Consider the following 12,683-nt stretch of genomic DNA (forward strand, 5'->3'; position numbering starts at 1 on the left):
TGTGAGGATCTGTCCATTCAGAAAATATGCTCCTCTTCCAAAAGGCTCAAGTTAAAAGGGAAAAGTTATATGTAGAAAAGAGAAAGAAAGATGTGGTAGTTACCTCTACAATACAAAAATGATGGGACTCGTGTTTTCTGAAATAGCTGCTAGTCAGCTCTTCAGTCCACTGCATGAATTCAGTCCACTACACCATCTCATTTTCTACCTATTATCAATATAAAAATCAGAGTATCTTGGCAACTGATTTTTCACAGTGAGATTCACTTTATTCCAGGGTCTTTTCTAGGAAAAATAAAATAGCAAAGGAACCTCATTATCTAGATTTTCAATATGGCCTATTCCAACTGTAACACTCCATTCATTCCTCTATTGAATTATAGTTAATAAGCACCTATTACATGAGGTATACAGCGCTAGCTGCTAAGGATCATAGACAGGGGCTCGGAGGATGCTGGAGGAGACAGGTGTGTCCAGAAATAATGTTTGCAATGCGACAGGCACCGTAACAGCATGTGTGTAAGGTACAGATCAGTGCTAAACTCTGCCTAGTCAGGCTGAGTTGGCGGCTGCCTAGCAGATGGGACACTTGAGTCAAGTCGTAAAGGATGGTTCAGAGGAGGATGTGTTCAGGAAAGACGAAAGCATACACCAATCCACAGGAGTCCCATGCATAAAGTCTCAAGAGAGTCTGGAATGTTTGGGAAACTGTGAGCAGTTCTACATACCCAGAGAGCAAGTCACTGGGGCAGGCAGGGCTAGATCAGGTAGGGTGCTAAGACAAACAATGAAGTTTGGACTTTATCTCTAGATTGGAATAAGCCACAACAGTAAGGAGGGGAGGATGAGGATAGGAGGAAGAATAAAGTTAAAATCTGCTTGGTGCTTCCCACATTCAAGGCACCATGGATGTATGAGGTGAGTACTGTACGTTGTCTCCATTTTTACAGATGGGGAGATTGAGACTCAGAAAAGATAAGTATCTTCCTGAAGGCTACTCAGCTAGTAAGTCATCAGTGGTGCCAAAATTTAAACCCAGGTGGTCTGACTCCAGAGCCCACGCTTTTATTACTTCAAATATTGCTCTGAGTATAAGACTATGAAGTTAGAGACATAGATATCACATTGTTTTCACTGAATATAAGGTAAACAACTCATCATTCCAAAAGAGGGGGAAAAAATGGAAAAAATAGAAAGCATCCAAAAGTAGTCCTGCTTTCAATGTGGAAGACTAAGCACCAAAGACATAAGAATAAAGAAAGCTGCTAGGCCTTTGGTAGTGGTTCTCAACTGAGGGTGATTTTGGCCATCAGGGGACATCTGGCAACATTTGGGGACATTTTCGGTTGTCACTACTGGGGAAGAGGTGCTACTGGCATCTGGACACTAGGAATGCTGCTAAGTGTCCTACAATGGACAGGACAGACTCCCACAACAAGGAATTGTTTAGCCCTACTGTCTGGGATAAAACTTGACACAAACCACCGAACAAAAGATGAGTTTCCCATCTTGTAAGTGTCTAAATAAAAATAACAAACCACTGTCCATATGACTAATCAAAGTAGAGTCTAGACTTCTGTCCCAACAATTATAACAGATTTAACCTTATCTTCACCCATGCTCAAAAGCAACAAAAGCATTGCATTAGGTCAACTTCAGTTCAAGCTTACCATTACAGAATGCAAGAACATGGTAACTGGGCTACAAAAAGCATGGTTCACCATCAACCAATAATATTGTTAAGCTCTAGAGAAGGACAGCCATAAAGCCATTGGAGGTAACAATGCTTTCCCCCTTAAATAGTTTCTAAGTCATATTCAAGCCATGGATGATAAAAAGTATACTTAATTTTTTTTCAAGAAAAAGCTCCTTGTAAAATTGAGGGGGTATTTATATACCAATTACATACTAATGTATATGCTAGTTAATCTTATATAGCCACAATTTGGATATCATATTTGAATTTTGGAAACCTGGATGTAGTGTGGAGGAGGAGCACTTTCTATTCCAGTAACATCAAATTTACTAATCGATCAAGACCCACAGCCGATCCTATATTAACAGAAATCTTGTTATGTAAAGTATGATTACTTGCTTCGACTGATATTTACAAGGCTCTTGACTTTGTACCTGATGTGGTTGATACCAAAGGATACAGGTATTCACACATATACTTAACATAATTTGTGAAGAACTATTGCTTTTCACTTTTTTCACAATCTCCTGACATGTTTTCTTTACCAGTCCAAATGGAATGAAAATTACAATTTTTGGTAAGTGAGATACATATACTTTAAGGTCCTAATTTATAATTGTTTTTCTAGTTTATTAGGAAGTTTCTGATCAAAGCATCAAAACTGACTCACAATATTCCCTCAGGAACCTCAGGATGACTGAAAGGTAACATCATTTAACAGTTAATGGATAAACTATATACTTTGGGTGAATTGTATGGTATATCTTTAAAAAAACATTTTAAAAGGTAAAATGGAGTTTATCTCATTGTCATATTGTTTTCATTAATTTAGTCAATACATCTAAAGAAAAATGAGCACCTCAATATTCATCACATGGCTACTCAAAGGACTAAAGTCTTGCTGAAAATACTAATCTATTCCATATTTACGGCAGCAATTTTAAGGAATAATCTTGCTATTTTTTTCCCTGAAAATCTTTTGCCAACCAAATGACAACCTATAAAAGGGATCTGAGCCACATTCAAGTTTTGCTTTCTAGGAGAACAAAAGGAAAGATCTCTACCTCCCCCAGCACAGAGAATTACAAAGGACAAAAGTTTCCCAGAACAAACATTACCAAAAAACTAAGACCAATCATAGCAAGAATCCTTACTTGAATAAACAACAGAGATAGCAGCGGAGAACAAACAGCTAAAAGCTATTGTGGAGCTTAAAACACAACCAACAGCTTTCGGCTTATATAAACCTGGGTTTTTAATCTTGAATAGGGCTCAAACTGTGAACTGTGCGGAAAAGACTTCCTGTTTGTCAAGGTGAGGTCACCTCTAAAGCAAGTTAAGAAGGCAAATACCTACATAAGGATACAAAGATACTTGTGTTATTTTTCTGGGTTTATTTTTTTTTTAAATCATTTTCCATTTAAATGATACTCATCTTAAAAATAAGATGTGTAACTATTATCTTCAGGCTGAAATGCTTTAAATAGAGACATCAATTTTTTCCTAAAGTCAATGAAAAACTTTGATCTAAGTTGCAGAAAACTAACTTTTCATTTTGTAATTTGGTTCTTAAATCCAAAGAATGTTTTTCAAAATGACAAAATGTTTTACCAAGCTTCACTAATACTTCTATTTTCATTTACTATACTTAAACTATTTCTAACTCACAATGCATTATTTTAACAGTAATATTAATACAAGCAAATTCTTGAGTAACCATTTAGAAATCAGCAAAACTTCTCTATTAAGAGATGAAATATGTGAATAATTTTAAGACAAAATTAGCTGTCTTCAACTCATTCAAAATAGGAAAAAGGTCATCACAAAATAAATATTAGTAAATACTTATGAAAATTCAAGAAATAGAGATTTTTCTAGCTTAATTTCAGGGGAAAATGGGCTAATTGATGTTGCCTGCTTCATTTGACTTTAATCAGCAATAATCAAAATTATCAAGGGTATCATCCCAAGGAAAATACCATAATAGTAGCTATTGACTATTGACTTTGAAATAATTGTTTACTTTTTCATTTATGAACTAAAATAGGAGTTAACTTTATCTAATGAATGCAATATACATTAATTGTACATATGTACCATAATATAAGTTAGGGAAAAGTTAAAGAAAATGTCAAGTATGTACAGAACAATGACATATACACATGTTCAATGTTTGAATATCATCTACATTCAAGATGCTTTGGTATATTTATGATATCACATATGAAAATGTTTAACTCAGTACATACCACAAGTAGGTAGGTGCTTAAGACATACATTTTTATGATAGCATGGTAGTTACAGATAATGTGGTTAACTTCAGACAACATCTGTGTTACACATATGGCCATCAAAATAATTGTGACATGCTTTTGTGACACCAAAAGAGGCCAAGCTGTTGTGACATGATTACTTCTAACAAAAGCCTGCTTAAATTATTGTTTAGCTATATGGCCTATATCCAAAATAACAGTATTATAAGGCTGCTGTTGCCTTTGAATCACTCACCAATTTTCAACCTATTTGTAAAACAAGATAAGCACCATTGGGTTATAAAAAGTAATTATGGATCAAAATTTTGATTCATGTTTCTTTGACAAAATTATTCTATTTGATCCCAAGTCTTGGCTGCTACTCTTGACAGAATAATGTACATGCTCCAAGCTGACAGAGGCCCAGTTTTCATGATTAAATAGGAAGCTCACACTCCAGATGACTTTTGACTCTAGATAATTTAGACTTTGCACTTCAAAAAGATTTCTTTGTTGTGTTAGCATCGGATCATTAGTTATCTTTTCCTAATTGTTTTTACCCTCACACTACAAAGAATCTACATATTACCAATAATTTAGATGTTTTGTGATTTTTGTCTATTTTATTCACAAACTGCATCAAAGAATGTTACATTATCCAGTAAGTTCTTTTCCTGATTTCAGTGGGTGGGTGCGGGGAGGGATATTTTGGAACACAAATAAATGTTAAAAATACAAAATGAACACCCTCCCCAAAAAAGTGTCTGTTTTATTGTACCTGAAAGGAAATACCACCTGAGAATCTGATTGAATTTTGCTAATTACTGGGGAAACAATATTCAAAACAATTTCCTAAAGGAAAGGGTTAACAATCTTGTAGCTTGTTTTTTTTTTTTTTACCCCTTTCTCCTGCAAAATAATTAGGCCTATGAAATTAGAATTCTGTACACCAAGAACGACAACATCAACGCTGAAACTTTTAGCCCAGGAACAGTTGCTCTAGTGCGCATAAAGCTATGTAAAAACTGATTCACAAAGGAAATGCCCAGGGCCTACCCCATTAGGATTAGCTTCTGAGATGACAAGTCTAGGACAGGATTTTTGGCAGCCTCAACACGTGATTTCTCATACAGCCAGCTCTATTATAAAGGGGGCGGTTTCCCTTCACCAGACTCAGCTGCTGCGTTATCTAAAATGCCTTAGTAATTTAAAACCGAAGGAGAAAAGGAAACAAAACAAAACGCTCCGGATTCATATCTCCTCTAGGTAGTTACATTGTTGCAACAGCAAAACAAGCGCGCAGGCGCATCCGTCAGGTTGTCAACTATAAACATAAGTACGTACTCATCAAAATTAAGGAAGTGGATCCTGCAAGCTCCGGGGGCCCTTTTGTTTGGGTTCCCTAGGTTAATGTAGTAATTGCATTTTAATGACCTACGAACAGGAGCAAAGTTATTACTGAGTTGCTCTGAGAGACGTTTACTTAAATGTGCGGATAAACCCAGTTCACTTGAGAAAAGGGAAAGTATTTTCAGTCTGAACGTAGCATTACCCAACTGCAAACCCAGACAACACAATCGCAATGACCCATTGATGTATTCAACGAGTGAACTAGTTTACGTCTATAACGACACTATCAAGAAACGAGTCTCCGACTAAGCTGAGGGAAACCGCACTTCCACGCTGCGGTGGGGTGCAGCCCGTATCAGCAGTCCTGAGCCTCTGTGGGAGTTTCAGGGGGCCCAGATACTTTTGGAGGAAACCAGTTTGGGGAAGAGTTTTGGTCTCCGTTGCAGGACAGTGGACTGCAGCGGGGAGTTGGTGCGTCGAATGACCTTCGGGATGTCAAACTCACTTTCCTTTATGAAGAAGCTCAAAGTCAACCCACCCTCACACGTCCACCCTCTCTCCGAGCGCAGGGGCGGCTGCCACTCCTTCCCACCGCGCAGACACGCAGCCGCCGGCCTCGACCGGTGACAGCCCCAGACAAAGCGGCGGACCCCGAGCCCGCCCGGCCGCACCTACCTTGATGCCCTGCTGCTGGGTGGTGAGGGTTAACTTGGATTCATCCAGGAGCAAAACTTCGCAGTAAAATTCTTCCGGAACAGCGCAGAAACAGCCCATGTCGGCTGCGGCCGTCTCCAGGCAGGCGAGACCTGCGACCGAGGCGCCTAGCCGCCCGTTCCCTCAAGCGCGACGCATTGATTGATGGTCCGCGCCGTGGCCGGGGCCAGAGGAGCAGCTGCCGGCGGGGTCCGGGGCCGGGGCCGAGGCGCCCGGCGCTGCGGGAAGCTAGAAGGGCGGAGAAGCCCGGGAGAGTCCGCGCCCGGAGAGTCAGCGCCCGCCAGCCGCGAGGGAAACGCCGGCGGAACTGGGCGCGGAGGGCGGCGGCGCGTCCCCGCGCATCCTGCGGCTCCGGCTCCTCCGAAGGCGGGGGCGCCGCGGCCCCTCCGGCAATTCTGGGGACGACAAAAGTCGCCTGGCAAGGGGGGCAAGACACAAGAAAAGGGAGGGACGAGAATTCGAGGCCCGCCACCCCGGACTTGGAAGCCCCTGGAAGCTCTGCAGCTCCCCGCAACCGCACCAATTCGAGCGCGGCTGCGACGCGCCGGCCTCCCTCGGCCTGCGGGGTCCCCCGCGGGCGCGCCCTCCCAGCTCCGACCCCGCCCCGCAGCCCTGGTGCGGTCAGCGGAACGGCGAGCTCTCGGCTTTTCTTTTGTCAGGGGCATCCACGACGCCCCAGCCAGGGGAGCAGAGGCAGAAGCGACGGTCGTCACTCAGCCCGCCACCCGCACACTCCAACCCAGGGGCACCGAGAAGCCGGGGCAGGGTTGGAAAGGACAACGGGCTCCTTACCGAGACCAGCGAGGGGAGGTCAGCTCGTCACGGGGTGCGGCTCCCGTCTGGGGACCTCGGAGCTCATCACGGGGGGTGGGGGGGACCGTGTACGGCCAAGTTCAAGCTTTCCCTCCAGGAATGCCCTGCCGCGGCGGCGGAGTGCTGCTTCTGCAGAACATTCAGAAAAGCCGGGTGTCGGGAGACCCGCGGGCGGAGAAGCGGGCGCCCCAGCTGGGAACGCAGCGGGCGGGCGGGGGTGTGCCCAGGGCGCGCCAGGCCGCGCCGGCTCCGGGGAAAGTGGAAAGTTCTCTTGGCAGCGCGAGGGGTGGCGCCCTGGGCGGCAGCGGCCCAGGTGCTACTGGGCCCGGCTCGGGCGTCTGCAAAATACCCTGAAGCGAAGCGGGGGCCCCCCCGATGGCCGTAGCAGGGGAGCCCCTCCTGGGCGGGGTATCAGCTGGGGGCGGAGGGCGGAGCGGAGGTGGTCCCAGTGGCGAGGCGCGGGCAGGTCCGCGCGAGGAAGCCGGGCGCTGCGCCCCAGCAGAGGGGCGGTCCGCAGCTCGCTGTGTCGGTTTCCCAGGGAGACCCGGAGGCCGGGCCTGGACGCCTGGGGGCAGTTCTGCTCGGACCCCAGCGTTCGACGATCCCTGCCCCACGCCCTCCGCGAGGCCGGCCGCGTCCAGGACTGGCGGGCACAATAGCTATGAGGCTGCAGCGACCCCTGGTGGGTCCTCGCTTCCGTGCACAGGCCGCTGAGGCTGAGTGAGCTGCGGACGAGGCCTGGGCCCCGCTGGGTTTCCGAGCAGGTGCAATCTGTGCTCTCCAGCTGGGAACCCTCAGCGAGTTAATGCGAGTGGCGTAGCATTAGGAAACAAGGGGAGCACGCGGGGCAGGCTTGACGGTAGGCCTCCTAGAAAACTCTGCTCTGTATTGAGCATTAGAAAGAGAAAGAGCTTTGGCATCAGACATGGTTTTAAGTTCGCTCTTCCACCACTTGTTGACTGGGTAGCCCAAGCTCAAAACCTAGGACTTTAGCACTTAAAACAAACCAAACAATAAAACCTGGCTTCCTCAGCACAATAGAAATGAAATGAACAATTTGCAACTTTGAAAGGGTTTCCTCCCATAGTAATTTGCCACAAAGGGCCTCCTGTAAGAAGCCTCGTCCTTTCCTGCTATTGTGGCCCCGTCTAAACAGTGGATTGGCACCCCCACACCAAGTGCGATATAAAGTTCATGTCTGGCACGAACCTTACCTAAGGCTGTGAATAAAACCCTATTTTATCTTCTGAGCTTTCTGTGAAATTGAAGCAGATTTTGAATTTCTAATCAAATCCTGTGTTCAGCTTTGGGTTTTATTTTCAAAGTTTTGCCTGACTTATGAGCTGATACCTTGTTATTCTAGATTTTACCATCTCTACCTTTGGAGACCTTGCTTTATCTGTAATATAGTATTCCTGATACCAATTATCAAATGTGATTGGAAGGTGTCATAACAGATTTTCATTCTTTACCACACTATCCAGCCAAGTCATCTAAGCTTGCAAAACCGAAACGCCCAAGTGTAATCATTTGTTTCTGCGTTTTGCCATCACCTGTTTTATAGGTTGTTTGAATTGGTTTGGAGAAAGGCTGGGTTTGGGGTGAGTCGGGGATTCTGTTCCAGGCTGCTCACAAGAAAAGGTACAAAATCATTATACATATGACAGCCGCTTTGGACTGAGGCATTTTCTTTTCCATTTCTTTATCAGGAACTGGAGAAAAGAAAACTTAAATTCTATTTAACACAAAATTAGAGCTTCCTAGAGATAATAGGATTCCACGGGGTTTTTAAAAACAGCTTTATTGAGTATAGTTGACATATAATAAATTGCATATATTTGAAGTATACAATTTGATATATTTTGATATATATGTGCCCCCATGAAACCATCACCACAATCAAGCTAGTACACACGTCCATCGGCCGTCACACCCTAAAGTTCCTCCTGTACCTTTGTAATCCCTCCCTCCCATTCCTTGCCACACTTCACTTCCCAGGCAACCAGAGATCTGCTTTCTGTCACTCTCAGTTAACTGCATTTTCTGGAGTTTATATAACTGGAATCATATAGTGTACTCTCCTTTTTTTGTCTAGTTTCTTTCACTCAGCACAATTATTTTGAGATTTATCCTTGTTGTGAATATAAGTAGTTCGTGTATTTTTATAGCTCAATAGTATTCCATTGTATGTATATACCATAATTTGTCTTTTCCTTCATTTGGGTGGTTTCCAGTTTTTGACTGTTACAAATAAAGCTGCTATGCAGATTGTATTAGTCAGCTCAGGCTGCCATAACAAAATGCTGTAGACAGGATGGTTTAAACAACAGACGTTTCCTCACAGCTCTGGATGCTTCAAGTCCAAGATCTCTGTTCCAGCATGGTGGCTTTCTGTGCCTCTTCCTGGTTTGAAGGCACCTTCCATCTTGCTGTCTGCTCACATGACCTCGTTGTGTGTTTTCAGAGAGAGGAGAGGGAGAGAGGGAGAGAAAGAGAAGGAAGGAAAGATTGGGGGCTGGAGAGACTGAGTGTGCCTGAGAATACACCTCTGGGGTCTATTCTTACAAGGACACTAATCCTATAGAATCAGAACCCACCCTTATAATCTCATTTAACCCTAATTGCCTCCTAATAGACCCTGTCTCTGAACACAGTCACATTGGATTAGGGCTTCAACACATGAATTTTGAGGAGACACAATTCAGTCCATAGAAAGGATCCATGTCTTTATATGGACGTATGCTTCTATTCCTTTTGGAAATAAAATGAGTGGAATTACTGGACCTGAAGATATACTTCACAGCATTAGTCATTAGGGAATTGCAAATTAAAATCATCATAAGATACCGCTATAGACCTAATAGAGCAGCTACCATAGCAACTATATACCAGCATATGGTGAGGGTGTGGAGCAATTTGAATTCTCATATACTGCTGGTGTGTATGTAAGATGGTTCAACCACTTCGGGTAACAGTTTTGCAGTTTCATAAAAAGTTGAATATACATCTTCCTCAAAATTTTGGAGGAAGGCCGGGCGCGGTGGCTCACGCCTGTAACGCCTGTAATTCTAGCACTCTGGGAGGCCGAGGCGGATGGATCGCTTGAGGTCAGGAGTTCAAGACCAGCCTGAGCAAGAGCAAGACCCCGTCTCAACAAAAAAATAGAAAAAAATGATCTGGACAACTAAAAAATAAATATATAGAAAAAATTAGCCGGGCATGGTGGCACATGCCTGTAGTCCCAGCTACTTGGGAGGCTGAGGCAGGAGAATTGCTTGAGCCCAGGAGTTTGAGGTTGCCATGAGCTAGGCTGATACCATGGCACTCTATCCTGGGCAACAGAGTGAGACTCTGTCTCAAAAAAAAAAAAAAAAAATTTTGGAGGAAGACTTTGTCTATCCAGAAAAACAAATTAATAAGATCCTTTTTAAACACATTTTCCCCTCAGGAAAATCATATCATTTTCAACATGTGCATAACATAATACACTCTATTTGCAGTTTTGCATCAAACCCTTGAACTCTTTTCAGAGATATTTTAACAAAATATTTTCTTTGGTCAAGATGATATTTTGTCATAATCAGCCTAGGTAAATGAGTCAAGTGACAAATTCAGAATATATTAAACTCTATAGAAATGTGCCGGGCTTCCATCTGTGAAGGGCTGTAAGAATATTCATCCTGGAAGAGGAAGTTTCACTTTACACAGAACAGTCCCCCACCCCTTGCTGAAACATGCACTTCAAAGTGCCTAAAAGACTCAGAATTCTTTTTAAAATACTATATTCTCTTTAGGAAGATGTATTTGAACCATTCATGTCTTCTGTCATCTTTTTATAATTTTTCATTTTCCAAACTTCAGAAAGTTAATTGTAACTTGAAAAAGAAAAAAAGTTTGAAATCATTGACAACAAATAAGTAAATAATTAAATTACATAAATACCCAAGGGCCATGCAGCACAATCACCAGGACTTGTTAAAGCAGTGGTTTTTGGCCCCACCTGCAGAGTCTCTGATTCAAGGTCTGGAGTGGGGTCTGAGAATTTGCATATTTCTAACAAGTTCCCAGGTGATGCTTATGCTGCTGGTTGGCAAGCAAACTTTGAGAACCACTGCTCTAGAGATCATATTTCCAAAAAATAATAAAAGTTGCTCCTAATTACCTGTGAATGATTGGGGGGGGGTCATTCCTCATCAGTAGACCTCCTTATTATTCTACCTCATCCATCAGATTAATCCCTGTCAAGGGAAAAAGCATTGAAGACCCTGCCAAGTAGATAACATCAGAAAGGGTAGTTATTAAGAAAGGAAAATATCTCTGTTTTGGTCTCACTACTTCCTAGTTTATTTGGACACTTTACTCACTTTTATTTCTAATATAGTATGTGCCCAGGCACATCCAGTTTTTAAGACCATCCTGCCTTCTGATTCACTTCATATATATGTCATTAACCAGCCCTCCTCTCCTCTAAGTATTGAAGCCTTAGATCCCATTTATTGGAATGCCTCGAGGGTGTTACCACATTTCAAGGGAAATCATCTCCCTACACTGCCCTATAATCTAAGCTGATTCTTCATCCTTGTGATCTCCAAAGAAATGTTCCTTGGGGTTTACTGAGAATTCTTATTTGGCATGGTTGTTAATCCTTGTTAGTGAACAGGTTAATATGATTTTTATTTAGCATAAATAGTTTAGAACTTTGACTTCGAAACACCTAGTTTCCCCTTCTCTGTTCAAATGCAATCTAGCAAAAATGAGGATGGGGGAGCTAGTTGATAAGTCAAGTCCCTTGGGGGGCTTTTTTTAGTTTTTTTAAATAACAGATTAATATCTTTTGCCTATTCACTTGAAAGAGATTCCAAAGATTGCCAAGATTAGGACAAATGGGTATTTTGATACGTTGTTGGTACAACTGTAAATTGATTCAGAGTTTCTGGAGTGCAATCTGTCATAAATGCAATAAATTAAATATGCATATACGTTGATCCAGAAATTCAACATCTAGGAATTTATCTTTACCAAATAATAGACACAGATATGTGTAAAATGGTATTTACTATAGCACATTTATAATAGTAAAACTTTTAAAACAATCTAAATGTCTGATTCAATTTGCTAAATTAATTATAGTGTATGCATGTAATAGAAAATCCAGAAAAGATGAAATGGACGTATATGGACTGACATAGAAAGTTATCCAAGTTAAGCAGTGAGGTGAAAAAAAGAGCAGCTTATGTAATAGTGCAAATAGGAAAGTCCATTTTTGTCTATATTTTTTAAAAAGTCTGCATGTTTTACAATGAATAATTAAATATGAAAATATATTTTTATATTAAACAAAAGAAGCTCTCATTACTGGTTAATGAAATTGGGCCTCCATTTAAAATGGACTCCTTTTCTAGGTTCTAACCTAGGTAACCTAGGTTCTAATGTATTGACTACATTTTTTTTTTTTTTGAGACAGAGTCTTGCTCTGTGACCCCAGCTAGAGTGCAGTGGCCTCATCATAGCTCACTGCAACCTCAAACTCCTGGGCTCAAGTGATCCTCCTGCTTTAGCCTCCCGAGTAGCTGGAACTATAGGGATATGCCATGATGCACGGCTAATTTTTCTATTTTTAGTAGAGACGGGGTCTTGCTCTTGCTCAGGCTGGTCTCAAACTCCTGAGCTCAAGCGATCCTCCCCCAGTCAGCTTCCCAGGGTGCTAGAATTACGGGGTGTGTGCCACCACGCCTGGCCTGGGTTAACAATTTTACCTGGTTAATGTACTCTGGTTTGCTTCCTGAATAAAGTAGATCAACTTAATTTAATTAACACCAGCTTAGTGATATGGGTAGTAGTCTACCTATAGAAATTTG

At 42.4% G+C, this 12,683-nt stretch overlaps 1 protein-coding gene and 1 pseudogene across 1 annotated transcript in view; one reads left to right on the plus strand and one right to left on the minus strand.

Annotated features, from left to right (window-relative positions):
• Positions 1-6,357, minus strand: part of EPB41L4A (erythrocyte membrane protein band 4.1 like 4A) — a 311,568-nt gene extending 305,211 nt beyond the window's left edge. Inside the window, exon 1 of the mRNA XM_012659525.1 lies at positions 5,974-6,357. Coding sequence (XP_012514979.1) covers positions 5,974-6,072 — 99 coding nt within the window. The 5' untranslated portion in view covers positions 6,073-6,357. The remainder of the gene's footprint in view (positions 1-5,973) is intronic.
• LOC105822518 lies at positions 6,157-7,484 on the plus strand (annotated as a pseudogene).
• The last annotated feature ends 5,199 nt before the right edge of the window (positions 7,485-12,683 follow it).

Source organism: Propithecus coquereli, unplaced genomic scaffold (genome assembly GCF_000956105.1).
Source record: "Propithecus coquereli isolate 6110/MARCELLA unplaced genomic scaffold, Pcoq_1.0 Scaffold62, whole genome shotgun sequence".
Taxonomy (NCBI): domain Eukaryota; kingdom Metazoa; phylum Chordata; class Mammalia; order Primates; family Indriidae; genus Propithecus; species Propithecus coquereli.